At 43.2% G+C, this 25,510-nt stretch overlaps 2 protein-coding genes across 2 annotated transcripts in view; both read left to right on the top strand.

Annotated features, from left to right (window-relative positions):
- ATRX (ATRX chromatin remodeler) overlaps window positions 1–25,510 on the top strand; it is a 478,294-nt gene that overhangs the window by 26,620 nt on the left and 426,164 nt on the right. The gene's annotated exons all lie outside the window — the stretch shown is intronic.
- The window catches only part of ALG13 (ALG13 UDP-N-acetylglucosaminyltransferase subunit), a 33,602-nt gene that overhangs the window by 202 nt on the left and 7,890 nt on the right, over window positions 1–25,510 (top strand). The window contains exons 2-26 of the mRNA XM_069868031.1: window positions 1,064–1,220; window positions 2,256–2,394; window positions 4,037–4,138; window positions 6,301–6,489; window positions 7,151–7,310; window positions 7,832–7,915; window positions 8,851–8,901; window positions 9,647–9,693; window positions 10,604–10,676; window positions 12,442–12,523; window positions 12,882–13,062; window positions 13,937–14,012; window positions 14,626–14,734; window positions 15,953–16,017; window positions 16,892–16,992; window positions 17,742–17,869; window positions 19,033–19,270; window positions 19,435–19,545; window positions 19,745–19,904; window positions 21,866–21,998; window positions 22,446–22,481; window positions 22,605–22,660; window positions 23,238–23,300; window positions 23,646–23,814; window positions 25,094–25,216. Coding sequence (XP_069724132.1) covers window positions 1,064–1,220; window positions 2,256–2,394; window positions 4,037–4,138; window positions 6,301–6,489; window positions 7,151–7,310; window positions 7,832–7,915; window positions 8,851–8,901; window positions 9,647–9,693; window positions 10,604–10,676; window positions 12,442–12,523; window positions 12,882–13,062; window positions 13,937–14,012; window positions 14,626–14,734; window positions 15,953–16,017; window positions 16,892–16,992; window positions 17,742–17,869; window positions 19,033–19,270; window positions 19,435–19,545; window positions 19,745–19,904; window positions 21,866–21,998; window positions 22,446–22,481; window positions 22,605–22,660; window positions 23,238–23,300; window positions 23,646–23,814; window positions 25,094–25,216 — 2,833 coding nt within the window. The remainder of the gene's footprint in view (window positions 1–1,063; window positions 1,221–2,255; window positions 2,395–4,036; window positions 4,139–6,300; window positions 6,490–7,150; window positions 7,311–7,831; window positions 7,916–8,850; window positions 8,902–9,646; window positions 9,694–10,603; window positions 10,677–12,441; window positions 12,524–12,881; window positions 13,063–13,936; window positions 14,013–14,625; window positions 14,735–15,952; window positions 16,018–16,891; window positions 16,993–17,741; window positions 17,870–19,032; window positions 19,271–19,434; window positions 19,546–19,744; window positions 19,905–21,865; window positions 21,999–22,445; window positions 22,482–22,604; window positions 22,661–23,237; window positions 23,301–23,645; window positions 23,815–25,093; window positions 25,217–25,510) is intronic.

Here is a 25,510-nt window from a genome sequence, read left to right as displayed (position 1 = left end):
CCGGCCCCGCCAGCAGCCGCACTGCGGGGCGGGAGGCGCGGGGGGGAAATAGGGGAAGGGGGGGTGATGGTGATACCGAAAGTGCCCGCAAAGCCGCTCTCTGAGACTCCTTTTGGAGCTGTAGAAAGCGAGTATCCTTTATCCCGGCGGGGATCCACCGATCCCATCAGATCCCCGTCGATTAGCTGGGGGTGTTTAGCCTGGAGAAGAGGAGGCTGAGGGGAGACCTCATTGCTCTCTACAACTCCCTGAAAGGAGGTTGTGGAGAGGAGGGAGCTGGGCTCTTCTCCCAAGTGACAGGGGACAGGACGAGAGGGAATGGCCTCAAGCTCTGCCAGGGGAGGTTCAGGCTGGACATTAGGAAAAGATTTTTCACAGAAAGGGTCACTGGGCACTGGCAGAGGCTGCCCAGGGAGGGGGTTGAGTCACCTTCCCTGGAGGGGTTTAAGGGACGGGTGGACGAGGTGCTGAGGGACATGGTTTAGTGTTTGATAGGAATGGTTGGACTCGATGATCCGGTGGGTCTCTTCCAACCTGGTTATTCTATGATTCTATGTTTCTATGATTTCCAAGTCACATGCATGTGCATGCATTTTCCCAGAAATCTTATGCATATTAGTTACTTTCCAAGAATTAATGTTATTATGAACTTCACAACTGTCAAAACCCTTGCGAATTTGGAGCTGCCTTAAGCTCTCTGCCTGACCTTGTGTTTGAGATAGGAAGAAACTCCAAACAGAAGTGATTACAGAAGATTTGTGTTCAGCATAGATCATACTGAACACAAGACCGAACAGTGTCTGGAAAAGCACTATTTGAATAAACATGCTATAAATAAAATGCTATCACAGGGACGTTCTGCCTAACTTTAAAAAAATACCATTACTCGGATGAATTTAGCTTAAATCAAAATATTCCAATTTTTGTAATAGTAACTACTTCCTGTATCACTGGTGGCTCCTGGGGGGATGATGTGACTGCCATGGCCCCACGCAGAGGAAACAGATCAGTTGCTGGTGTCTGCGCACACCCTGTTTGCCATCCCTTCTTCTCCTCCCCACAGGTGCTGCAGAGCCGTGGCTACGGGAAGCTGGTGCTGCAGGTGGGGCGAGGAGCCATGGAACCACCCAGCACCTCAGCCCTGCCCGTGGAAGTGTTCCGCTTCAAGGACTCACTGGCTGAGGACCTGCGGAGTGCAGACCTGGTCATTAGCCATGCAGGTAGAGCCCCCTCTGTTCTCCCTGCCACTCTCCTGTGGGCAGGAGTGGAAGTTTAGGACCTGAGGGAATGGCAGGAAGATGTGCCAGGGAGGGTTAGGTTGGAAGTTAGGAAAAGGTTCTTCACCCAGAAGGTGGTGGAACAATGGAACAGCTCCCCAGGGAAGCAGTGACTGTGCCAAGCCTAACAACATTCCAGAAGCACTTGGCCGACACCCTCAGACACATGGGGTGAATGTTTGGGGTTGTCCTATGCAGGGACAGGAGTTGGACTTGCAGGATGAGGGAGGTGATTCTCCCCCTGTGCTCCACTCTCATGAGACCCCACCTGGAGTACTGTGTCCAGTTCTGGAATCCTCAACATAAGAAGGAAATGGAATTGTTTGTGAGCCCAGAGGAGGCCACAAAGATGATCTGTCCGAGGGCTGGAACACCTCTCATATGAGGACAGGCTGAGGGAGTTGGGTTTGTTCAGCCTGGAGGAGGCTCCAGGGAGACCTTATAGTAGCCTTCCAGTACCTGAAGGTAGACTACAAGAAAGCTGGGGAGCGACTTCTTACAAGAGCATGCAGTGATAGGACGAGGGGAAATGGCTTTAAATTGGAAGGGGGAAGATTTAGATGAGACACTAGGAAGAAATACTTAATGATGAGGGTGGTAAGGTACTGGCACAGGTTGCCCCATCCTTGGAGGTGTTCAAGGCCAGGTTAGATGGGGCCTTGAGCAGGCTGATCCAGTGGGAGATGTCCCTGCCCATGGCAGGGAGTTTGGAACTAGATGGACTTTAAAATCCCTTCTAACCCAAACCACTGTATGACCCTTGTGGATCCCTTCCAACTCAGGACATTCTATGGTTCTATGATGAGTCAGCTGGAGGAAGGCTGCTTCTCTGCAGAGGGCTGACAGTGAATGTCCAGGTCCGCAGCTGGAGCTGAATGGTTAAATGTTCACTTTCAGGAGTCTCCCATGTCCTGAGAGCAAGTGGGATGAGGTTTCACCTGTCACAACAAAAACTCTCTGTGTTTTTTCCTCCTGTAGGTGCAGGTAGCTGTCTGGAGACTCTAGAAGAAGGAAAACCACTAATAGTAGTAACAAATGAAAAGCTGATGGACAACCATCAGCTTGAACTCGCAAAACAGCTCCACAGAGATGGGCACGTCCTCTGCTGTAACTGCAGGTACGGAGCTGCTGTCACTGTTGTGACTGAGCACACAGTATTTGGCACCATCCCTGGGTGTGTTGTTACAGTATCAAGTGGAACAAGGCAATTTACATCCCTCTCTGTAAAAAACATCTGTCTGCAAGACAGATGAATATTAGGTGCTAATTTATCAAACTCACCAAGCCTTTTGACCACAACTCCTTTTAAATCTGTTCACAAGGATTCACATTGAAAGAAGACAGATTTAAACCTAACAGAAGGGGTTGAATTTGGAACAGTCAGGTAGAGGCACCCAACAGCTTCTGTCTTTCTCTGCTGCTTCTCACCGATTGTCGGATTCTATTTCCAAGTCTAGAAACACTACAACCTACACCAGTTTGTAACCATGAGCTATAAGGAACAAATTGTTCCTTGCTGGCTTAGGACTCCATTTCATCATTTTGCTCTATGGACTTGCCTTGTAAGGGGGCACTAAAGTTGACTGTATAGATGTACTGACATAATAAAATTGAAATTATCTGGAGTATTAGGGATAAAGGATAAGAATGGCCTTACTGATATGGATCGGGAGTCCATGTAGCTCAGTATTGTGTTTCCAGTGGTCATATGCAAATGCTCAGCCAAAAGTAGAAAGACGGCAAGAACATAAGGTATTTCCTTGTATTACTTTAATGCTCTTAAATACTTTGATTCAGGGGGATTCCTCAATCAGATGCTGTCTGGTTAGTAATTTTTCAATGCCTCTGTCTTGCAAGACCTTCTTCAAACTGCCCTTTTAACCAAACTTCCTGAATCCACCATATCCTCTGATGAGGAGTTTCATAGATTTACTGCCTGTCACTTCAGGAAAAAAACAAAACAAACCAACAAATCACCCTCCCCCCACCCCCCCCCAAAAAAAAAACCAGTACCAACATAAAACCAGCTCCTCCTGTTTTACTTCATCCTGGCTCTTGTTAGTTTCATTTGCTCTCTTGTTTTGGCCATATCTTACTGTTTTCTCTTTCTTTATTTTGTTTGCACTCCGTAAATAACAAATGACCTCTAAATTGAAGGCAGAGGAAATACAACACCCATTATTTAGTTTGTGTGTTGTTCCTTCACCCTACAAATAGGATTTCATATGTTTCAGAAGAGCCTTCTGAATAAACTGTCACTCATTTAATATTGGGCAAGTTTCTATAACTTACTACCTCAGTGCTTCTGACAGCTGAAGGAATTTTGATTTTTGCTGAATAGTGCCTAGCACTTAAGCCTTATTTGCTGTCTGATAGTAGAAAGCAACAAATTGATTTAGCTATGTTAAGTGGAGAACTATGCCATGTGTTCAAATAGGATGAATTTCCTGGTAGGACTTATGGTGAAGATCCTCAGAACTTCTTCAGTCTCCCAATGCTGCAACCACAGAAGGTTAGAAAGTTAAAGCTGAGATTGTGCAAGCTGTGGCACTGTTCTCAACAATGCTGCCTGTAAGCCAGTGATGGTTGGGGCCTGCCCTTTTGTGGGGTCTCTTCTTCCTTCCAATACGTAATCTTATTTTTGTTTCTGTGCTAAAGAATTATGTATGTATGAAAAGACAGAAAATTTTGTGAAAAAAGCATTTCCCTTTGGGGTGGATTTTTTTTTCCTAATTTTTGGTTTTGGTCTGTTTTTACAGCACTCTTGTGGAGACACTGGAGTCGATGGACTTGTCAACTTTGAAACCTTTTCCTCCTGGACAGCCAGAAAAATTTGCTTTGTTCTTGGATGAAGTTGTTGGGTTTCGATAAACAATACAGAGGAATAAATACGTCAGAAAAAAAACATTTCTCCTCTGCTAGTGAGGCCTTCCATACTTAGGAGACCACCAGCTGGGACAAAGCTGCAAAGAAAATGCCTGTGAATATGAACTGATATTAAATGGCTTCCTATTTAGCATCAGTTTTGAAGTCATCTAGCTCTATGCTTAAAAGAGTACAGTACTAACAAGGCACTGTCTAGTTTATTGCACAGACAGACAGATATTTACATAACGAAGTCTGAATTGAGTTGATAATTCCAGTGAGGAGGAGAAGCCAAATTACTTCTTAACAGGCATGCCATATACAGTCAACTCTTGACTATACTCGCCTAGCACCGGTAGAAATCAGTTGTCCTTGTGGATATTCCTGTGATGCTCTGCAAAGAAGCTGATGCTGTCGTTTCATGGATTTACAGAAGCACTGAAAAGAGAATTTTAGAAGTGAGAGATTAAAATCTCTTTATAGAGGAACGAAAGGGGCATGGGGTGAATCTGTGTGGGAAAACTTGAGAGCTACCAGCCTGCTGCCGAAGTGTCCATCAGCTGCTGGGTATGGGTGATTTACTCCCAAAGTAACCCATGGTGTATAGGAGAGGAACGGGGTTGAAATACAATCTATCCATTTATAGGGTGTTATCCCATCATTACCTATTTTGGACTTAATGTAAAGTGCAGTGTTTCCCCATTTGGTGCTGATCAAATCTCCCTATTTAAAGCATTCAAATTGTCAACTGTGTTGATGCTACTATTAATTTGGTTTAAGTAAATATTTTTTAAAAAATAAAGCAAGTTGAAACTTAAAAATGTTAATGCAGGCTGTTTGGTCTTGGTCTGGTCACTTGGTCTGTTCAGCCTGGAGAAGAGGCTGAGGGGAGACCTCATCATGCTCTGTGATTTCCTCACAAGCAGAGGAGGAGCAGGCACTGAGCTCTTCTCTCTGGCAGCAAATGTCAAGATCTGAGGAAATAGCAAGAAGATGTGCCAGGGGAGGGTTAGGTTGGACATCAGGAAAAGGTTCTTCTGGTAGAGCACTGGAACCCCTGGGAAACAGTCACGGTGCTGAACCTGACAATATTCCAGAAGCGCTTGGCCAATGCCCTCAGACTCCCAGGGTGAACGCTGGGGTTGTCCCTACCAGTAACAGGAGTTGGACTCCCTTGTGTGTCCCTTCCAGCTCAGGACTTTCTATGATTGGTCTGTAATACTCCAGAACTGTACAAGCACATAGTTGGTGCTAATGGCCCTTCCTGCAAGTACTTATATATGTTTGGAGGTTTTTGTTGCTATGGCTTAAAACAAGAACTAGAAACTCCTGATTGCGTGCATGTGATCTCCAAGTGTGATTTTTACCAGCAAGTTTAATGGTCCATAGAGAGGCATTCTTCTAATCCAATGAAGCACATGGACTGTCCGTAGGATAAGTGATGCTACAGGGTTATGCAAGACTGATTTTTGCTGATCCCCAAATACTTCATTAGGGACACGATGATGTTATGGCTCTGCGAACATCATTAATAACACTTACAGAGCTGTTATCTCAAGTTCACTACTAGCAGCTTCTCTCCATCCCAAAGCACATGGCGATGTCTGGACTCATGTTTCCCTGACTTATTTGCATTTGCAAGCACCTCCAGCAAAGAAACTGGAAGGCAGGAGCACCAGGACAGGCTGAGAGAGTTGGGGTTGTTCAGCCAGGAGAAGAGAAGGTTCCAAGGAGACCTTATAGCGACCTTCCAGTACCTGAAGGGGCTGCAAGAAAGTTGTGGAGGGACTGTTCGCAAAGGCTTGTAGCGATAGGACGAGGGGCAATGGGGATAAACTGGAGAGGGGCAGGTTTAGACTGGACATAAGGAGGAATTTCTTCATTATTAGAGTGGGGAGACCCTGGCCCAGGTTAGCTGTGGCTGCCCCATCCCTGGAGGTGTTCCAGGCCAGGCTGGATGGGGCTTGGAGCCCCTGATCCAGTGGGAGGTGTCCCTGCCCAGGGCAGGGGTGGGACTGGATGGGCTTTAAGGTCCCTTCCAACCCAAACTATTCTATGATTCTATGATTTAACTCCACAGGCAGCCCCTTCTCTGATCTCTTCAGATGACAACGCTGAGAAATGCAATTACACTATCAAGATCTACTTTTCTTCATAGCACAAATAAGCTGAGCTCGTGTATCACAAGCACAGCGGCGCTTTTCTTCTCTGGATCTCCACGGCGCTCGGTCAAGCGACGGAGCCGAGTGCGCCTCGTGCGGCTGCTCCCCGCGCGGTGCCGCCGCCTCCCGTCCAGCCTCAGCCGAGGCGAACGGCGCCGCGCAGCCCCTAACGGGGGCGGCGGCGGGTACCGGGGGGGCTTAAAATGGCTGCGGCGGGTGCGGAGCCCGGGCGGGGCGAGGGCGCAGGTGGGCGCGGCGCCTCATTAGGGCAGCGCCCGCGCGCCGACCCCGCGCAGCCCTCAGCGCAGCCCCCTGTACAGCCCCACGGGAGCCCCCCCTCTGCCCCCCTCATAGCCCTATAGCAGCCCCTCTTTTGCCCTCCTCGCAGCCCCAGAGCAGCCCCTCTTTTGCCCTCCTCGCAGCCCCAGAGCAGCCCCTCTTTTGCTCTCCTCGCAGCCCCAGAGCAGCCCCTCTTTTGCGCTCCTCGCAGCCCCATAGCAGCCCCCCTTTTTCCCTCTTTGTAGCCCCCCTTTTGCCCTCCTCTCAGCCCCATAGTAGCCCCCCTTTTGCGCTCCTCGCAGCCCCATAGCAGCCCCCCTTTTTCCCTCTTTGTAGCCTCCCTTCTGCCCTCCTCGCAGCCCCATAGCAGCCCCCCTTTTTCCCTCTTTGTAGCCTCCCTTCTGCCCTCCTCGCAGCCCCATAGCAGCCCCCCTTTTTCCCTCTTTGTAGCCTCCCTTTTGCCCTCCTCGTAGCCCCATAGCAGCCCCCCTTCTGCCCTCCTCGCAGCCCCCCACGCAGCCCCATCTCTCCCCGTCTCAGCCCCCGTCGCTGCCTCTCCCGCCGCAGGCGCTGCCTCCCGGGGACGATGCACAAGGGCTGGAAGAAGTACTTCGGGCAGAAGTCCTTCAGCGAGGTGGCCATGGACGAGTACCTGGGCAGCCTGGGGCTGTACCGTAAGATGACGGCCAAGGACGCCTCCTGCCTCTTCCGAGCCGTCTCGGAGCAGGTGGGAGTGGGGGGCTCGGGAGGAGCCCTCGGGGCGCAGCGAGGGGACGGACAGAGCCCTCCTGCGCCCCAGTATCCTCGGGGGGCTCCTGCCCCCTTCCCCCCCCCCAATATCCTCGGGGGGCTCCTGCCCCCTTCCCCCCCCCCAATATCCTCGGGGGGCTCCTGCCCCCTTCCCCCCCCAATATCCTCAGAGTCTCCTTCCCCTACCCCAATATCCTCGGGGGTCCTGCCCCCTTTCCCCCCTGTCCTTGGGGGGCTTCCAGCTCCTGCCCCAATGTCCTCCTCAGAGCCTTCTCTCCCTCTTGTATTCTATGAGTCCTTCTATATTCAGTGAAGTGTTTTAGAATCATAGAATAACCAGGTTGGAAGAGACCCACCGGATCATCAAGTCCAACCGTATATATAACTCTGTAACCAATAAGTAAAGTCAAGCCTGATATGAAGCCTAAGTTAAACTGCGATTTTTCTCCTTCATTCTTTCATAAACTTTATTATTTATGGGGTTTGTTGTTTTTTTAGCTGTTTTCATCTCAAATTCATCACATAGAAGTCAGAAAAGCTTGCGTCTTGTTCATGAGGCGGCACCAGCCTAAGTTTGACTCTGTAAGTAGTTGTGTGCGTTGTGCAGCGGTGCATGCGTCGTTAGGGAGCAGCGTGGTAGGAGGGCATCTGCATTCCCCCACCAACATACACACTGAACACCTCCTGCTTTGCCAGGCTTGGTGCATGGAGAGAAAAGAGACAGCGGGGTGGGTTCTTGCTTGCCTTATTTGATTTGCAAGTGCGCAAGTTCTATTTGACTTTATAGTTCTGAAGTTGCTGAAATTGAGCAAGTTTCTAATACTCAAGTAACCAATAGGGTGACAGGCACTCGTGTAGTGTATTTTCTGTGGAGCAACCATTGTGGAGTTTAGTAGATAGGAAATACCTAGGATTTTGAAGTAAGAAATTAATAATCAAAAGATGGTGGGGAAAACTTGCCCTTGGCAGGGGGGTGGAACTGGATGATCTTTTAAGTTCTCTCCCAAGCCAAACCTTTCTGTGATTCTATGAAAATCTAGAGTGTGTTTACTCATTGCATAAAGTCATGGTTTTGGTTGTAGGGTTTTTTTTCTTTTTTTGTTTGGGTTCATGTGTGGGTTGTGTGAGGGGGTTCTGGGGGAGATCAGTTTGCGTCTTTTTGGGGTTGATTTTGGAGTTTTTTTCCCCTGTAATCACACAAGTGCCTAATTTACTCTAGAGGGGAGTTGAGTTACTGAGTTTTGCTCAATACTGAGTATTGGTATTTCCACACTGGTGCACAAAGTCATTCCTGTGTTCTAAGGCAGGGAGCAGCTGAAGTCATACCCCGAGTCAGACCACAGCCCTTCAGAACTCCAGAATGATAGTAATTTGGCAGACTAGTCCCAAATTTGGTGTCTGTGGCCCCTGCCCCTTCCAGTTCAACAGCTAGTAATGTGTTGTTAGCGTTTAGGTTTAACTCTGCTTTCCAACTGATTAAGTTCTTACATTTGTTCTCCTCTTTGTTTTGTTGAAAGTATGTGGAAGGATCGTTTGAGAAATACCTGGAGAGACTAGGAGATCCAAAGGTAAGACAGATCTAATACTTCTGAAGGGGTTAAAATTTGAGGGGACTAGAACAGGAAAGCAATTGGGTGATGGTTAGAATGTGGTGATTTGGGGGGTTGTTTTAGATAGACCCTGATCCCAGGGTCTCACTGGCATAGGTAATACCATTTCTTTTTCTGAGTATTGATGTGTATAAACAATATCAGCTTTAGTGGGGAATTTATTTGTGCAAAGGCATGATCTATGCAGACTGGACAGTAAAGCTGAGGCCTCTTGTGGGCCTTATTCATAATTGCAATTCTTCTCTAAGAAGGAAAAATAAAAAGATGTGGAGGGTACCTCGCATCAACTGTTTATCAGATGTTACAATCCCTTGATTTTTCTTTTACCCCCAGGTTGGAACACTAGAGTTAAGTCTTATGTTTGTTTAGATTTAAAGCAAGAAGTACAGTAAGCGTAGCAGTCTCTGAAACAAATGTAGTGTTAGTGTTTTAAATTTTAAAAATATACCTTGAGTGATGTATTTAGGAGTTGCTGCCAGAACTAACTCTTTACTCAGCTTGGTAATTATGGCTGTCCCATGTTGCAGAGTTGTTTTTTATTCCCTTGGAAATACTAATGCCTCGACTCTTAATGCATTGATTGTTTTTAAAAAAGAAAAAACTGATTAGTTTTATTAGGTATTTTAATGCTATGAAGAGCTAGAATAGAGCTCTTACTTATAAAAAGCTCTGCTACCTCAAGTAATCTCATAATCTTGTATAGGAAAGTGCTGGCCAGTTGGAAATGAGTGCTTTATCAGTGAAGTACAAGTAAGTGTCCCTTCCTTAAGTTTCACTTTGTTTTGGACTTGATGGTGTTAAGGTTCTGGCTCCAGAACTTTTCAGTTGTTTGTTGCTGAGATACTAATATTTGAAAGGTGGTGGGAAGTGCTGTCCTAACAATGTTATTAAACTAACATGTCACAGGTGCCTTTGCAGCACCTGCCCTCAGTGTGTGTGGATTGAGGGGAGGGTCAGTTTCCAGCCATGTTTATTTGTTATCTTTTTGCTAATGTTAAATTCTCGAGTCAGGTGTTACCTCCTAGTGGCTGAAGGATGGAAAATGGGGGGAAAACAAGGAGCTGTGTAGGGGAGACACTGTGTGGTAGCTGTAAGTGTGACTAGAACTCATGCAGGTGGTCTTGAAAGCTGCGTTAGTGAGGAGCATTTACCTTACTTGATGTGTAAACACTGATTATTTCAGAGGTGAGATAAGCATGCACAGGTGCTGTCCTGCCCTGCTCTGCTAAAAATGCTGCTATCTTGTAGCAAGCAGCCTGGTGCACTAGCGGTAGAAGGATGAACCTTCCTTCCCTTTGCAGGCTTGTTCTGTTCCAGGACTAAAGGAACAAACTGAGGTTTTGTTGAGAGTTAACTAGTTCCTCTGCTGAGGCTCTGCTTGTTTCACAGGGCGACTTAGACTGTCTCAATATTTGAGCACCCTGCCATAAGCATGTTGACCTAATCTGTGACCAAATATGATCTTTCCTAGATAATTTCTTTTCCCCTAAGGTGGGGGATGTTGATGCATAGTAGCATTCATTTATGGGGAAAAGTATTCCGTTTAGTTTTTCTGTACACCAGTGGTGGAATCACTGAGCTGATCCCTGTAAGCTTCTTCGTAGCACGGTTCTACTGAAGGTGTGCTCTTTGAAGTCTTGTTTTTCCTCTTCTTACCTAGGCAAGACTTTATTCTGTACCGATACCCTGGAAAGCCACCCACTTACGCTACAGACAATGGCTTTGAAGACAAGGTGAGGAGAAGTGAGGCAATTTCCTACTCCTGAAACCTAGTTAACCTCCAGTCCTGCTTAGTTGCAAAAGATCCCTGTTGGAATTGAGCTCTTGTAACTCCAGTGATCATCTGTACCTGAACAAAACCCCAAAGCTGACTTTAGCTAGTGGGGAAAAAGCACAGTATTTGCACAATAGTTAATTCAGTGATAGTAGCTTTGCTTCCCACCTGAGGGGAGGGATTGTTTGCTGTTTCCCTGCCAGTCTTTTTTCTTCCTTCACCTCATTATTGGACAGAAGCTTAATTTTGGCAGGAAGAGGTAACAGCGTAATTCCCAAATGTTCTTTCATGTTTCTGAAACTTTTTTGGGTAAAAACACTTCTCAGTGGGAACTTGACTGATTTGACAAAGTAGAATGAAATACCTGGGTTGAGTTGAGGAGCAGAAGACGTGCTTATTGTATTGACAAAGAGAAGGTATTTTCTCCCACCCCGAGTACATCTCTTCCTGAAGTCAGATGAGGTGTACAGATTTTCTTCCTGAAAAGAGGAAGTGAATGGGAATGGATTGCTTTATTAAACTAATTAATTGCTGTGGTATACAAATTGAGCCCACCTAAGAATGGTACCTAATGGGACAGCTTATCTGCACAAGAATTACTGCTGGGGGTAAAAGGAGGGAAGATGGAGGAGAAATGCTCTGTAGTAACTCCCATCTGAACCCTCTTGTTTTTTCTGCAGTCATGTAGATGTGCCCACACAGTTATGTGGCTAGATGAGGCATGATGCCAATGAAGGTGCTGTGGTATGGATTTTAGCTTGGGCTGTTACATTTGCCAAAGTGGCTAGTCTGCTCTGAATTCTGTGCTGCTGCAGTTGTCCTTCGTTGATTAGTGTTACTGTCTGTCTGTACATGCACTTCTCTTTCTATGTAGTTTCCTGTGTAGCTTAATCTAATTCCAAAATGAGCTAACCTTAAAAATCAAGCTGTTTGGGCTAAATGTGTGTTTGTCCTCAAAGGCTTTACCAGCAGAGCTCTCATTAAGTATTGGCAGCTGTCTGTCCTTAGGTTGCAGGTACAGGTGGCAGCTCTTTCTGGTGTTGCTCGTTCTCACCATGAGGTGAGAGCTTGTGCTTGTAGAAGACACAGTGCACACTGCATTAAGAGCCTTGGCATCCCAGCTCCTGCTGATTCACTGGGAAGCATCGTTGCTGGCAGTGTGCTGACAGCTGCCTAAGGGCTTCTGACAGTTGCAGCTGGCTGTCGTCTCATGCCAAGGTGGAGCTTGATGGTGTACATTTACTCAGTGTATCAGCACATATGTTGCAGAAAGCATGCATCTTTTTCAAAAGGCAGCATAACGTTGCTTGTTGAAAGCAAAGGTTTTTTGAGGGCTCTATAACTAGATGCAATTGTCCTTAAGGGAAGGGTGTATCTTGGGGGTATTGCATTTAATGGCTTGTATTTATTTTACCTCTTGAGCAATAGGTAGTTTTGGAAGTAAGCTGGAAACAAGCTCTTATTTCATGTTTAATACAGCATTATGTGCAAAATATTCATTTTTCTTTGTATAATAGACAAACTAATGTAGCGATCTTGCATAGGATTCAATTTTAAGCTAATTCTGTAGCTTTTTCATGTTTATATAAAGAATATTTATTGTTTTCTTGATGTAGAATGACTGTAGAATGAAAGAATAACCTAGTCTTGAGCTAGGATTTAAAACAGAGTTAGGGGTTTACATTATTCCAGCCTTAAAGCACTTTTTTTTTCCCTCCCCCCAGATTTTACTGTGTTGTTCCGGCAACGGCCATTATGACTCTGTGTATACAAAACAATTCCAGGAAAATGCTGCCATTTGCCAGGGTAAACTTGAAATAATTTTTCTATGGAGGAGAACTATGTGGTTTCATGTGTTTATGGACACTGTTTTGATTTTCAGGGGTGGGACAGAGAGAGATGGAAGCTTGCTTATTGTGTATGAATAGAATAATGTGTGTGTGTATGTATATATATTTAGTGGGGTATTGGACTAAATGACTTCCAGGGGTCCCTTCTTTGCACCTGAATTATTTCATGATCCTCTACTTAATTGAATTTAATATAGCTACTGCCTTGTAACAGTAGATAATGTCTGAGGATATGCTTACCTTGAAAATTGCAGCAGTTCTTATGGATCTTGTATTATGCTAATTTGGTTTGAGCTTTGTGCTGATTTGTTCAGCTGTATTGTATGAGATCCTGTACAAAGATGTGTTTGGCATGGATGAGGAAGAATTGAGGTCTGCAGTTGAGGTGTTTCGAAGTGGATCCAAGAAGAACAGAAACAGTGGCTCTGTAGGATGTGAGGATGCAAACTTTGATTGTCTTCATGAAAAAGTACCCAGAAATCCATCAGAAAAGAGGTAGTATTTTTTTGAAAGGGGATATGGTTAACGGGAAGGGGGGGAGGGGAGAAGGAAAACCTTATAATGGCCAGCTTTTCCAAGTTCCATTGAATTTTTATGGGCTGTTAACTCTTTTGGCTATCTCATGACTCGAACACAAAGCTGAAGTATGTTGTGAAAGAGTGTGCTTTCCTTGGAGCTGGGAAGTGTCACAGAACTGAACATCCTCTGCTGCTGGCTATGTTCTAGTTGTGTGTTACTCTGTAAAATGACAGCTTATTTGTGAGTAAAATTGCTCCTGATGTCATCAGAGTTTTTTTTAGTGAGGAACTTATTACTCTTCTAAGCCTCTATGGCTCTGCAGAGGCAATTGAGAATATGAGCTCTGCTTTATTTTCCCATTTTTCTGTTCTTAATGGAATCATACTCCAAATAGACAATTAAATAATGGCATTATTTGCGTCCATTGGATCACTCAGGATGAGGAAAATGGAGAATGTACTTATAGAAACCCTAATATCCTGTGTTGAAGTCACTAGAAAGGCTTGAGGGATGCTTCTGGCTGATACTGAATGCTTGTAGTGAGATTGGTTCTATAGATCTTAGAACATAGTGTCTTGTACTTTGCAGCACAACAGTTTAGTCAGTCAGTGGGATCATCTTTATCTTTCCTTAATGCAAGGAGTAGTCCTTGTTAAAGGTGGGTGTTGGAACAAGTAAAACTAGGAAAAGGGAGTGTCCTACACTGCATCGCAGCCATCGCTAGTGTTTAAGGCAAAATCTACCGCTGGATGGCACCATGGTGCTTTTTCAGATTGTACTAACAGTTAATTTATATCCTGGCTGGAAGTTATGTATTTTATCTTTTGTAATCTTATTTTCAATTACGTAGAGTGGATGACTGGGAAGGCAATGATACTGACAATCCGCAGGAAGATAAGTTCAAACAAAGCAATGAAGAAGAAAAGGTTTGTCAGTTAGGGAAGAATCTCTTATGGTCATTTTCTTTGTTTGTTGTATGATGTTACCTTTGTTAGGGCTAAACCTTCTTTTCTACTTTTTAAAAATGACTTTTTGGGAAGTGGGTGGGGTTTTTTTCTTCCATCTCCTTGTCTTTTGTTTTTGCCCTTGAGTTCCTATTAAATTGGACAAGCCTTTTTCCTTTCTAAGATTCTCTTGTTCTTCTCTTCCGTTTTTACCCCAAAAGATGGAGCTTAGCAGATGTTTCCTGGTCTGCTGTTTGTTTTTCCCAGAAGTGGTTTAAATCTGTCCGTTTCTTTAAAACATATTATTAATCACTTTGGAACAGTTCTAGAGTCTATGGAAACCTGTTTTCAAATATAATAACAGAAATTCCCACCAGTTTTTGAAGTGATGGTTTGAGTGGTCTGGTTAGCTTCATTCAATTCTTTTTGAGTGTTTTCATATTCTTGAGCTTTAGTTTTTAGGCAAATATACAGTGGAAGGAAAAATTTTGGCAAATAGTGTGTCTTAAAATGGTCCACAGGTGCTGGCAGCATAGAGACTATACTGAACGCATTAAATGCTCATGTTAATGCTCCATTTCAACTCTGCTTTTAGCCTCCAGAAAATCCATCAAAGATGCCTGTTCCTTATAAAGTGCTAAAGGCACTGGACCCCGAGATCTATCGAAATGTAGAGTTTGATGTTTGGCTCGACATCAGAAAAGGTATCTCTAAAAAGGGGAAAAAACCCAGTTCCTTCTGTACTAGGCTTAGTGTTAAATTTATGAATCTGAGGCCTGTTGTCACCTCTTTCTTTACAACTGAAATGTGAAGGATGCTGGTTAACCCAGCAGATACTTGTAGGTAGTATGTTTTCTTGCTAGAAGCTGGTTTATGGCTTAATTTGAAAGTACAAAATACACTGTTTCTGGCAGTGCATAATGGTGATAAGGCTGCTAAAAATCTGACCTCTGCTACTTATTGACTATAGTACAGGAAATACGAGGACTGAAAGTGGAGTACCAAACTCTGTGTTACTGTTCTGTTGTATTGGAAATCATTCAAATTTGAGTTTTCTGTGGTAGCACAAATGTGAGGACTTGTGCTTTTTAAAGCACTGTTTTGGCTTCAGAGTTGTACGATAATGAAGATCTTGGATTTAGCATTGAGATGGGTCAAATTAGATGATTTTCTTTTGTTTCCGAGCTCTCGTGGGCTTGAAAGTTCTGGAGAGTTTTCATGATCTTCATGGCTTGGGATAGGCTGCTGCTTTTTGGCACTCACTATGACTGATCTGTAAAATAAGAAGTTACCAAGAAAGATAAGTTTTGAAGTGGTGTTTGATGTCTGACCCAAAGTGCTTTGCATACTGAAGAATTCAGCATTTTACAACTGCATAAGCAATAATGAGGGCCATTAAAATTCTTGGAACAGTGTGTAGTAACTAATTATCTACATAGAGTACTGACGTTCCGAAAATCCAGGCAAGGAATGCAGAAAAGTCTGCTGAAATCTAGCAGCAAGGAGACTTTAGGCAATGTTACTTTTTCTCCAGATAACATGTCATTTTTGCTAAATGGCACCAGTACTCTGGCAAGACAAGGTATGTCTGACATTCTTAATACCAGGATTGGTACTAAATGCAAGATTAACTCAATACAATCACAAAACACACTGTAGTATTGAGGTAGTGCTGCTGCTTGCTGCATTGTCTAGATATTATTGATCTCCCATGACTTTGCCTGGTTATGGTCTGTTATAAGAATACCTAAAGCTTCACCATTACTGTGTGGGATGTTCAGGTGTGTGTAGGAAATATTTAACTTGGTTGGACTTTAATTTGTAGTTGGATGCTGTCATGAGCTACTTGTAGGATACATGAAGAAAAAAAAATGTAGTTTAAAGGCTTTTTCCTTTTTATTTATTTATTCATTTATTTTTAGAGCTTCAAAAAACTGACTACATGGTGTTTGCTGGGAGACAGTACTATTTAGGAGACAAGTGTCAGGTTAGTACTCAAAGGAGACTCAGTTATGATAAACTATTAAAACTGCTGTAAGTGGAGTATGGTAAGCCATAAATTCATTTGACTTCATGGAATTTTCCAAGGCTTTTCTCATTCCCTTCCTTGTAGTTATTAATCTTTCTTTTTTAAACATGGGGTAGTGTGAAGGAAAAACTGTTTGGAAATTCATTGTGAAACAGTGATTTACATTCTTAGAGTGTGGAAGTTCAGCTCAAAATGCGCATGGGGTGCATTTGAGGTAGTTGTCTATTAGATTTTTCACTGGGTGTCAGCGACAAGTCTGGATGCTCTTCTGCTTCTCAACAGCAATGTAGCATATATTTTTATGAAATAGGAAGGGAAGAGCTAAAAGGATGAGTAGCATTAGCAAGAGATGCTAAAATGAAGGTCAACTCTTTGTATTCCACTGTTGTATGTAGTGAGAACTTATTTTTTATCATTGCTTGAGGTAGTGCTGATGACTCACTCAGTGACTTGTTTCTAGCTAAGCAGAGCTTTCCTTTCCAGTTTCCTGATTTATCTTCTGTTCTCCTCAAGTTATTGAATAGCGGTCTTCCCTGGTACTTATCTGCTTGGCACGGTGTATAAAAATAAGTTAGAAAGCAGGTCTCCTCTTACCTCTGTCACTTACAAGACTGATTTTATCTTTTTTTTTTTTCCTCTCCTCTTTCCTCCCTGAAATTAGTTCAATGCACTCTATTTTGTCTGCTATTTTCAAGAGTATTTGAGACTCCTAGGTTAACTTGGTAGCATAGGATCAGCTAGGAGAAGCCTTTTCTATTAGTGGTTTGTAAACAACATTCTGAATCCCCAATACAGTTTGGCTTTTTTAGAGCTTTCCTTCTTTTCTCTCCAGGTACGTCTGGAGGCTGGAGGTAAGTATTACAATGCTCATATCCAGGAAGTCGGACAGGATGGCAACGCGCTGACTGTATTTGTTGAGGAGCTGGCAGAAAAGTAAGCAATCTGGTGATGACTTTGAACTCTTTCTGGTTGAGTTTGTGTATTCACAGGTGCTTAAAATAGGACTGTTAAGATACTTTGCAAAGAGGAGTGAACCTAGGCTTTTAAATATAATGTAAGACTTTGCGTCCTTGCTGGCTTTTCAAATAGAATGTTGCAGGAAACTGTCTCTTGGATTTCTAATGACTGAAATCATTATTGCAATGCTTTCTGTGAAATCCTGCTGCTCGCTCTTCTCTAGAATGTGAAAGTGATCTTTGCAGTTTGGGCTTAATTTGTGGGTAGCAAATTACTTCCGTTGTTGTTGTGTTCTCTGGAGTTTTTAATATTGTACCCAAACAACTTAAATGGTTGGCACTTCTGGTGGGTCTAATCGCTTTCTTCATCTTGCTTTTCAAACCGTTCACCCTTCTTAAAACCTAAAATTCACCTTGACATGTTGCAAAAATTCTGTGTTGTCAGATGCTCTCAGGTGTGCCTCTGAAGGCAAACAAACACAGGGGAAGACTTGACCTAGGAAGTCAATAGTGTTGAGACTGAATACTAGCTTGCCTTTTCTAATAAACAAGTAACAGTCATGTGGCTTTTGCTGGAGAAACAGATTTATATTTTATTTCCACAAGCTCCCTACACTGAGTTTTCTTCTGTTTTCTTCTGTCTTAGTGTTGCTTCAGTTTATGCTGTTGTGCAGTTATGCAGAGTGTATCTTTATGGCACTCCTAACACTGCTGTTCTTCCTGTAGGCATACGGTTCCTCTGGCAAACTTAAAACCAGTGACGCAAGTGGCGCCTGTCCTTGCTTGGAGTATGGCTCCCAGCCGAAAAGGAGGAACCTACCAGAAAATAATGGGTGGATATTTCTCAGGAATAGGTTTGTACAGGGTTTCCACAAGTATCTTTCCTTGAGGCTGGATGGGAGTAGGGGAGACAGTCTTGACTGTTTATAACGGTAACAGTCTTTGGATGTTTTAAGTGGCTTAATTTGGCCTGTGATATAAACATTGGTCATTGCAGAGGATTGATGTAAAGTGATCCTTCAGGTAGAGGGATGAATTGGCAAAACCATTGAAAATACATAGCAAAGCTGGTGTTGCTCTAAATTACTAAGAAATTTGACGCTTGAGAACCACATGTGAAGACTGGGTCTGTTAACCAAAAAGCTTGTCTGATTTGGTGTTGGTAGAGGTGCATGGATGGACTAGGGCTTCCCCAGCCAATTAAATATGGACTGTATTTGTTTAGTTTTGTTTAATCAGAGGAGTGGAGGTCCTCCCAAATGAGGACAGGCTGAGAGAGCTGGTGTTGTTCAGCCTGAAGAAGAGGTCTATAATGTCTTGGAGAGACCTTATAGCAGCTTTCCAGGACTTAAAGGGGCTTACAGGAAATTTGGAGAGGGGCTCTTTATAAGGGAGTGCAGGGACAGGATAAGGGGGAATGGTTTTAAGCTGAAAGAGGAGAGATTGAAAAGAGATCTTGGAAAGAAATGTGTTCCTGGGCTGGGGGGTCAGGGGTGAGGGTGGTGAGGCCCTGGCCCAGGTTGCCCAGGGAAGTTGTGGCTGCCCCATCCCTGGAGGTGTTCGTGACCAGGCTGGATGGGGCTTTGAGCACCTGATCAGTGGGAGGCGTCTCTGCCCGTGGCAGGCAGGCTGGGACTGAATGATCTTTAAGTTCCCTTCCAACTCAAACCATTGTATGATTCTATGATAATTTGCAGAAATATCTTTAATAAATAAATAAATGCAGCTCTCATTAGGAGATTTTAACACAGATTACTGCTTTGATCAGCTGAAGTTAGGAAGATATTCATGTGAGATGCTTGTATTCTGCTCATAATTTAGAGTGGCTGGTTGAGCCTTCAAATAAGGGTATGAAGTTCGCATACCCAAAATGCATTTTTTCTGGGATGGGCTATTGGCTCTTTCTTTTCTGTGTGTCCAAGTATTGACTCTTCTCAAATGATAAAGAGAAGGTAGCTCTGGAGTCAGTTGTCCTAAGGTTCAAATCTATCTTTTCTGTCCTCAACTGGAACTACAGAAATGGATGTGAAGGCACGGAAGAGAATGCTTAAGAAAGTTCGTGGAAAGGAAGCTTTTATGACTGTGACTTATAGCAGGGGTCAACCGGTTCTTCCACCCCGGCTACAACACAGTGTTCCTTCAGGGCGCTCTCCTCCAGTCCATTGCTTGCAGGGCAGTGGACACATGGCACCCTACGAACCCTATCATCCTCAGAATCCTCCTCAGAGACATAACCGTGGATTTGGGGTGCAAAGGTATGTAGCCTTGGAAACCCACCTGAGATCACTTCTCATTTTCTGTTCGTTCTTGCTGCAGACTAGTTGGGAAAGAGTTTGTACTATTTAATGGGTAAAACTACAAATTAATTCTGTGTGAGAGGCACTTCCTGGTAATTGCACCTTTTACCCTTTAAACTTAGGGGATCTGGCCGATTTATAAACAGGCACAACCTGATTGGCCCTCAAATAGCATTCTACCCCAGTCCAGGAAAGAGGTGTTATCAGAGCTATGACAATTTCTCCTGCGGGTCCTGGTAAGTGAACGTAAGCATGGCTCTAAAAGAGTTGGGGAGAATGGTGGTATGTGGAGGGCTGAGTTGGCTTTTAATGGCACAGTGTGCAGCAGTGGGTTTGTTGTGCCTCTCCAAAAAGAACAGAGATAAAATCAAGCAGCAAACCCGTGGTGAAACTCCAGATAGTAATGATTCTTAACTTATTTTCTTGTTTTTAAAACTCATACAGCCGTAGCCGCCGTCAGATGCAGTATGTGAATAAGGAATGTCAGTATGGGTTTGCACCAGGGAATGGAGCGGAGCCTCAAGGACCAGAAGAAACTATAACTTTCTATGGAATTGAAGGAGAGGACGACAATGGTTTTCCTACTTTACCAGTAAGTTATGGGCAAGTGGTATGTTAAAACCTTTCAGAGAGTGTAATGCAAAGTGCTTCTTTTCCTAAATATACTGCAGCTTTCTCTTCCCCCTGCCCTGGAATAAGGTTTAGCAGTGAATGTGGTTTTTTGTGAAGGGAAGGCTGAAATAAGTCTAGACCCTGTAAAACCTGCCTAAAAGCTCAATTTTTTTTCAAATGTTCTCCTTTCTCTGGCAGCACTGGTTTTCTTTTCTATGTAGTTTCATAGAAGTAGGGTTACATTTCTCCTTTCTATTGCAGCTTGAAAACAAAACAAAACAAAAAAATCCCTTCCTACCATGGGTGTCTTGTCTAGCTATAAATATTGTGGGAGAAAGCTTTTCACTTGTTTGCCACACTGTAATTCATCGTTTGTGTAACCAGATTCAGAAACTCTATAGTGACAGCCTGGATTGTTTTCCTGTGAATTTACAGTTATGTTTTGGGCTAGCATCTTGTCCCTGAAACACTTTTTCTGCTACAGGAGCAGGACAAGATTCCAAATCTAGACTTCTTTAAAAGTCTACCAGGTTGCAAGTAAAGGGGCATAGCATATTCTTATGCTTTAAAATAAGTGTTTTCTTTCATTAGTAGTCTAAGCCTAGTACAAAGCTGGATGTGCTACAAAACATCAATTGATATTTAGGTATCTCAATAGGAAAGCAGATCTTTTTTTTTTTTAAAAAAAAAGCCCTGGTAGGTTTCAGTTCTTTTACTGTGGTGAAGCAGTGAGCTTACGAAATGTTAGGGTTTTACTGAAATGCGAGCGAGGGAAATCTGCTCAGGGCTGTTTCAGCAGCAGCCATTTTTTAATTTGTCCTGATGTGCTCGATCTGTAACCTTTGCTTTGATTTTTCTTCCAAAAGTGTCAAGGAATAAGGACAGATTATCCTGCATTTTTTTCCCCTGACATGAAATCAATATAGCTTACTAGTTTTTCCTCCTGTTGCTAAACTGTATACCTGCAGCTGCTAATGAATAGTTTTTCATGTTCATGCAGTGACTTTGTTATCGTCAATGCCAAAGCCTTTTCTCTGTCTCTTCCTTGTCTTGTTTAGTAAAGGAATATAACATTTCCTGGGGAATGATGAATCTCACAGAAAACTCTGCCATCCTACTAGAGGCCTGGTGGGAGAATCTTCTGACTTGCCACCTCTGCTTCAACCTCGGAGATCTTAGAAGCCTCTCTGAGCACTCTATCGATCTCATAGACACCATGTCTTCTGAGGAGAATTTTGAGTGTCACCTTAGCCGTCACAAAAGAGTGAATCAACTTCTTAGGACTGAGATGCCGAGTACATATTCCTACTTCAGAGAACTCTATTTTAAATTGTGGTGCAGCTAAGGACTGATTTGATTGCAAAAATGAAGGACATGTAAAGTGTACTTAAAGGAGTAGTGCTCTCTGATTCAGGCTTGCATGTGTGGGTCAAGTTAGTGTAGACAGTGGTGTCTATGCCAGAAGCCATCTGTGGGTTGCTAATTGTGACTAACAATCTTTTTCGATGCTAATTGGAGTATTTGGATGAACTGATCTGCTGGTGGTGTGGTGGGAGTGCTTCCGGATGAGGAATGCAGGTGTATATGTGGAGGGTAGCAGTCTTGTCTGGGGTCTGCTCCCTCCTTTTCAGCTTTGAGCTTGAGATAAAGCTGGCTGAGTTCTGAAAAGGATAAACTTGATTGCATTTCAGAGGAAAGTGGTAGGCTTTCAAAAATAATTTGCCCTAAGTGTGCTAGACAGAACAAAAGGTGAAGGAAAGAAATGTGTCTGCAGTTGTTTTGCTGCAATCAATGTGCATAGGAATGGACACGCAAACAGTAATTCTATTACGTTTTGCTTGCAGCAAGCTTGGTCTGCCAGCCTGTTTCTACTTTGTGCATATAGAGTGTGGAAAGGCTTTAAACTATTTCTAAATGCACGCTTCTAACTTTGATTTTTAGAACCAGGGTAGCCCTGCTCCCATTGTTCATGGTCCAGCAGGATTTTGGGTAGCAAGGAGAGGCCCAAGCTCTGTTTCGCCTAACAAGCAGACCCTGAATTCCTCAGAGGAGGAAGAAGAAACAAATGAAAACGGTGAGTTCTTAAAGGATTAATGGATGAACAGCCAGATTTAGATGATTTTGTGTGCTTTTGATTGTCAAAGTAGGTTCCTTGCATCTCCTAAATATTTTCTCATTGTGAGCTCTGAACGTGTGTATGTGTGTCATTTTTCTTTGTTGTCTGATAGAAATGTGTCGCTTCTGTTTTAGCTGGTTACGCTATTATTCTTGTGATTGCATAAGATTGTAGCAAGCCAAGCTGCTGCCTGAAAATGCATGATGTAAATTTGGTAGTGGCAACCTTGATATGCTCATTTTGTTATTCCACCAAGTATCCAGAGTGTTTCTCTGACCCAAACAAGATGCTACTGAAAGCAGCTCATTAACGGATGCAATGAAATGTAATTGTGATAACTTCAGTTTTAAGCTTTTTTTTTTTTTTTTTTTTCTGAATCAAAGCTTCCTGTTCTCTCCCTTGTAGGAAAATTTCATGAAGAATATATCTATTCACCTCCAGGTAACTAAAACTTCAGTCTTTACTGATAGAATGCTTGGTGTGTATAATGCATTTTTTTTAAAAGTTTCTGAAGGATTAGATTTAGTGCTACTTTTTTCAATTAATTTTGCCTATGCCCTCTAGATCCTGGCTGTGAAACTGCAACAGTATTTAGTTCAGCAGAGCCCACAGCAAACTTGGTAAGCTTTAGTCACTGTCTGTCCAGATGAGGAATCCTCAGCGTGTGTGCCATTCTTCGTAGTAACTGTCCTTGGATGCAGACTTAACATACTAGGTCAGATAATTCTTTAGGAAGAAAGGGATGATGGTGTCATTTATATATTCGCCCTCCTTTTCTTCCCATAATGGTGAACGTTTTATGAGTCTGCAAGTACAGCCTGAATTATACTAGATATAATAATGATTTTCCATCTTCCCCTCTGCAAAGAGAAAGCATGTATTTGCTTTGCTTACTTTTGGTCTTTTTCTTCTCTAGACAGCAGTTGCTTTTTTTGTGCTACCCTTCAAGTCTTATTCCTCCACTGTGGGACTGGAGAGATCTCAACTCTGATAGAACTGAATTTAGAATTGTATTCTACTGGTCGTCTACCATGGCTGTGAGAGCCAGTCCTATGCATGTCAGACTAAAACTGTACTTAAGCTCCAAAAGATCATCTCTGTGTGTGTGTGTGTAGTCCATAAATACAAAAATTTAGGGGTATGCTTTGACTTCTTTGCCTCTTAAATGGACTGTATTTTCCTTTGGGATCCCTTCAGGAAGAAGGGCCAGTCTCTGAGTCGCCTCAAGATGGAGTGACATCCTACAGCTATCCCCAGAAGGTAATACCTCGTGCTTCATTGTGATAGCCCTGTGAAGAGGTGACCACTCTGCTTGGTTAGTGTCAGTTTGTGGGGTCCCTGTATGGCATCTTACAGCAAAGAATACAATTCTCTGTGAATATAAGCAAACCAGAAGGGTAAGAAGATGCATTGCAGGTGTCTGCAAGTCTAAACTAGTATTTTCAAGCCAATTTGTAGAGAACTTGGATAGTTAGCTGCCTTTACAGCTAGGGCTTCCGAAATGCATTTATGTGAAGCGAGAGTTTTTGAACTATGTGATGTTTCCATAGTCTTTGTCAAAAGCTAGTTGTAGAGGCGGTCTACTGAAAACTGATTCTTTTCCAGGTGATGGTGAACTCTGCAGCAGTCTCATCCTCAACAGGTGTTTATGCTGCTCCAGCTGCAGGCTTCCCCTCAAATTCTGCCTCCACTCCAGCCAGCGTTACAACAGCAGTTGCCCCACAAACGGCAGTTCAGCCAGTCATAGTCTCTCCCCTTTTGATAGGGAGGCCAGGTAGAGTGTACATAGTATTGCCACAGACTTTTATGTCTCAAGTTTTTGATCTGATCTCCCTTTTTTGTTTTTTGTGCTACCTGTCCAAGACAATTGTTAAAAGGGTCTTTTAAAAAACTATAATATAGTTTGGCTTAAAATGACTTAGTAATTATAGCTTCACGTCTGACTTCCTGCTTTCATGTTTTGAAGGGGACAGTTGCCTGTGAATTTGCATGGGAGTTGGAGGTCTCTGCTTAAGAGTTGTCTCCTCACCACCTTTGGCCATCAATGCTAATTGTTTTGCTAGAAAGCTCTTCTTAGATGGCACAAGTTCATGGCAGCTCTCTTCTGCCCTTGTCTCCTATAGTTAATTTTCGTCTTGAGTTGAGATATTGGTCCTGAGGCTTTACTATCCCCTCCTAAATGTGTCACTGGCTATAATGGTTCATGATATGCGTTTTTGTGGCTCTTGGCTCCTGTGCTTAATTTCTTCTATGCAGGGAAATCAAATATGATTCGTCATGTGGTGCAGTTATGTAGATACAACACTTTAGATGGTTATTCTTGTGAAATACTGTTAAGAAAAAAATACCCCTTCTTATAAAGAAGACTTTTCATATCTTTTGTAAGTCTTCATTTAGCATCCAAAAGAATCCTTCATCTTCAATTTGGCTCAGTTCTATCTCCTCTTTTTTTCTCCATTTTTCTCTTTGGTTTGATTTTTTTTCCACTGCGCATGAGAGCTTAGTCAGCACAGTTCTCTTAGCTGTCTACTCGCTGAGGCTATTACAAACAATCTGCTGGTGAGTTAGAGGTGTGGGGCACGTAATTGCTATCTAACAGTAGTCTGCCCAAAGTATTTCTGGCCTGATGTGTATTAAACTTTCCCCTGTTCTTGTGGGCTTACTGTCGCACTTCTGATAGCTTCAGGTGATCACTCTGTTCCCTGTTGTTCAAGGACAAACAGTTATGCAAGGAAAGTCTGGCCTGCTTTCTAGTGTGGAGAAACGATTGAAAAAGTTCTTAGCTGAATATGTAGTTTGCAGATAGACATACATGGCTAAAGCTTGTGAGATTGAAGCCCTCCCATCTGTTTTTAAACTTTCTTCTGGACTACTCTGAGAGTAAGAATTACTTAAGTAAGAGTGAGAATTCTCTAAAGAGAATTTTGTTAGAGCTTGTATTTAGAGGCAATAAGATAACAAAGAAGTGCATGCTTAATTGTGTAACTTAGCATCTTGTTCATTTGATGTGCCATTGCAAATCTGACCTGACTTTTGTTTACTTCCAATTATAGCAGTTTCTTCGGTGCCATTCCCAATTTATTCAGCTCCTCTTCCTCCCATCAGTGAGGTAGGAGAAGCTGGTGCTGTTCTTCCACCTTACTCTTGTGATCCCACTGGCAGTGATCTGCCTCGAGGTAATGATGGTATTTTGTGCTTTTACTACTGCTGCTCTTCAGCACACTTCTGACTTGTGTTCTCCATGGAAACTTAACAGAATACCTGTAGCGAGAAGCAAAGGCTCTTTGTAGCTCACAGGGAGTGAGAAATAATATTATGGATGCTTTAGCTAAAAATATTCTAGTTCCCAGTTCTGAATAGCAAGTTCATATCTGACTCAAATATGTGATTACTGCAGCTTTTGACAGCGTCCTAAAGAAATGAATACCAAAGGAAGAGGATATTTGGCCTAGATCATGCTGGGTTTTGCA

Source organism: Phaenicophaeus curvirostris, chromosome 13 (assembly GCF_032191515.1).
Source record: "Phaenicophaeus curvirostris isolate KB17595 chromosome 13, BPBGC_Pcur_1.0, whole genome shotgun sequence".
Lineage (NCBI taxonomy): Eukaryota > Metazoa > Chordata > Aves > Cuculiformes > Cuculidae > Phaenicophaeus > Phaenicophaeus curvirostris.
This window is presented reverse-complemented; position numbering and strand designations above follow the sequence as displayed.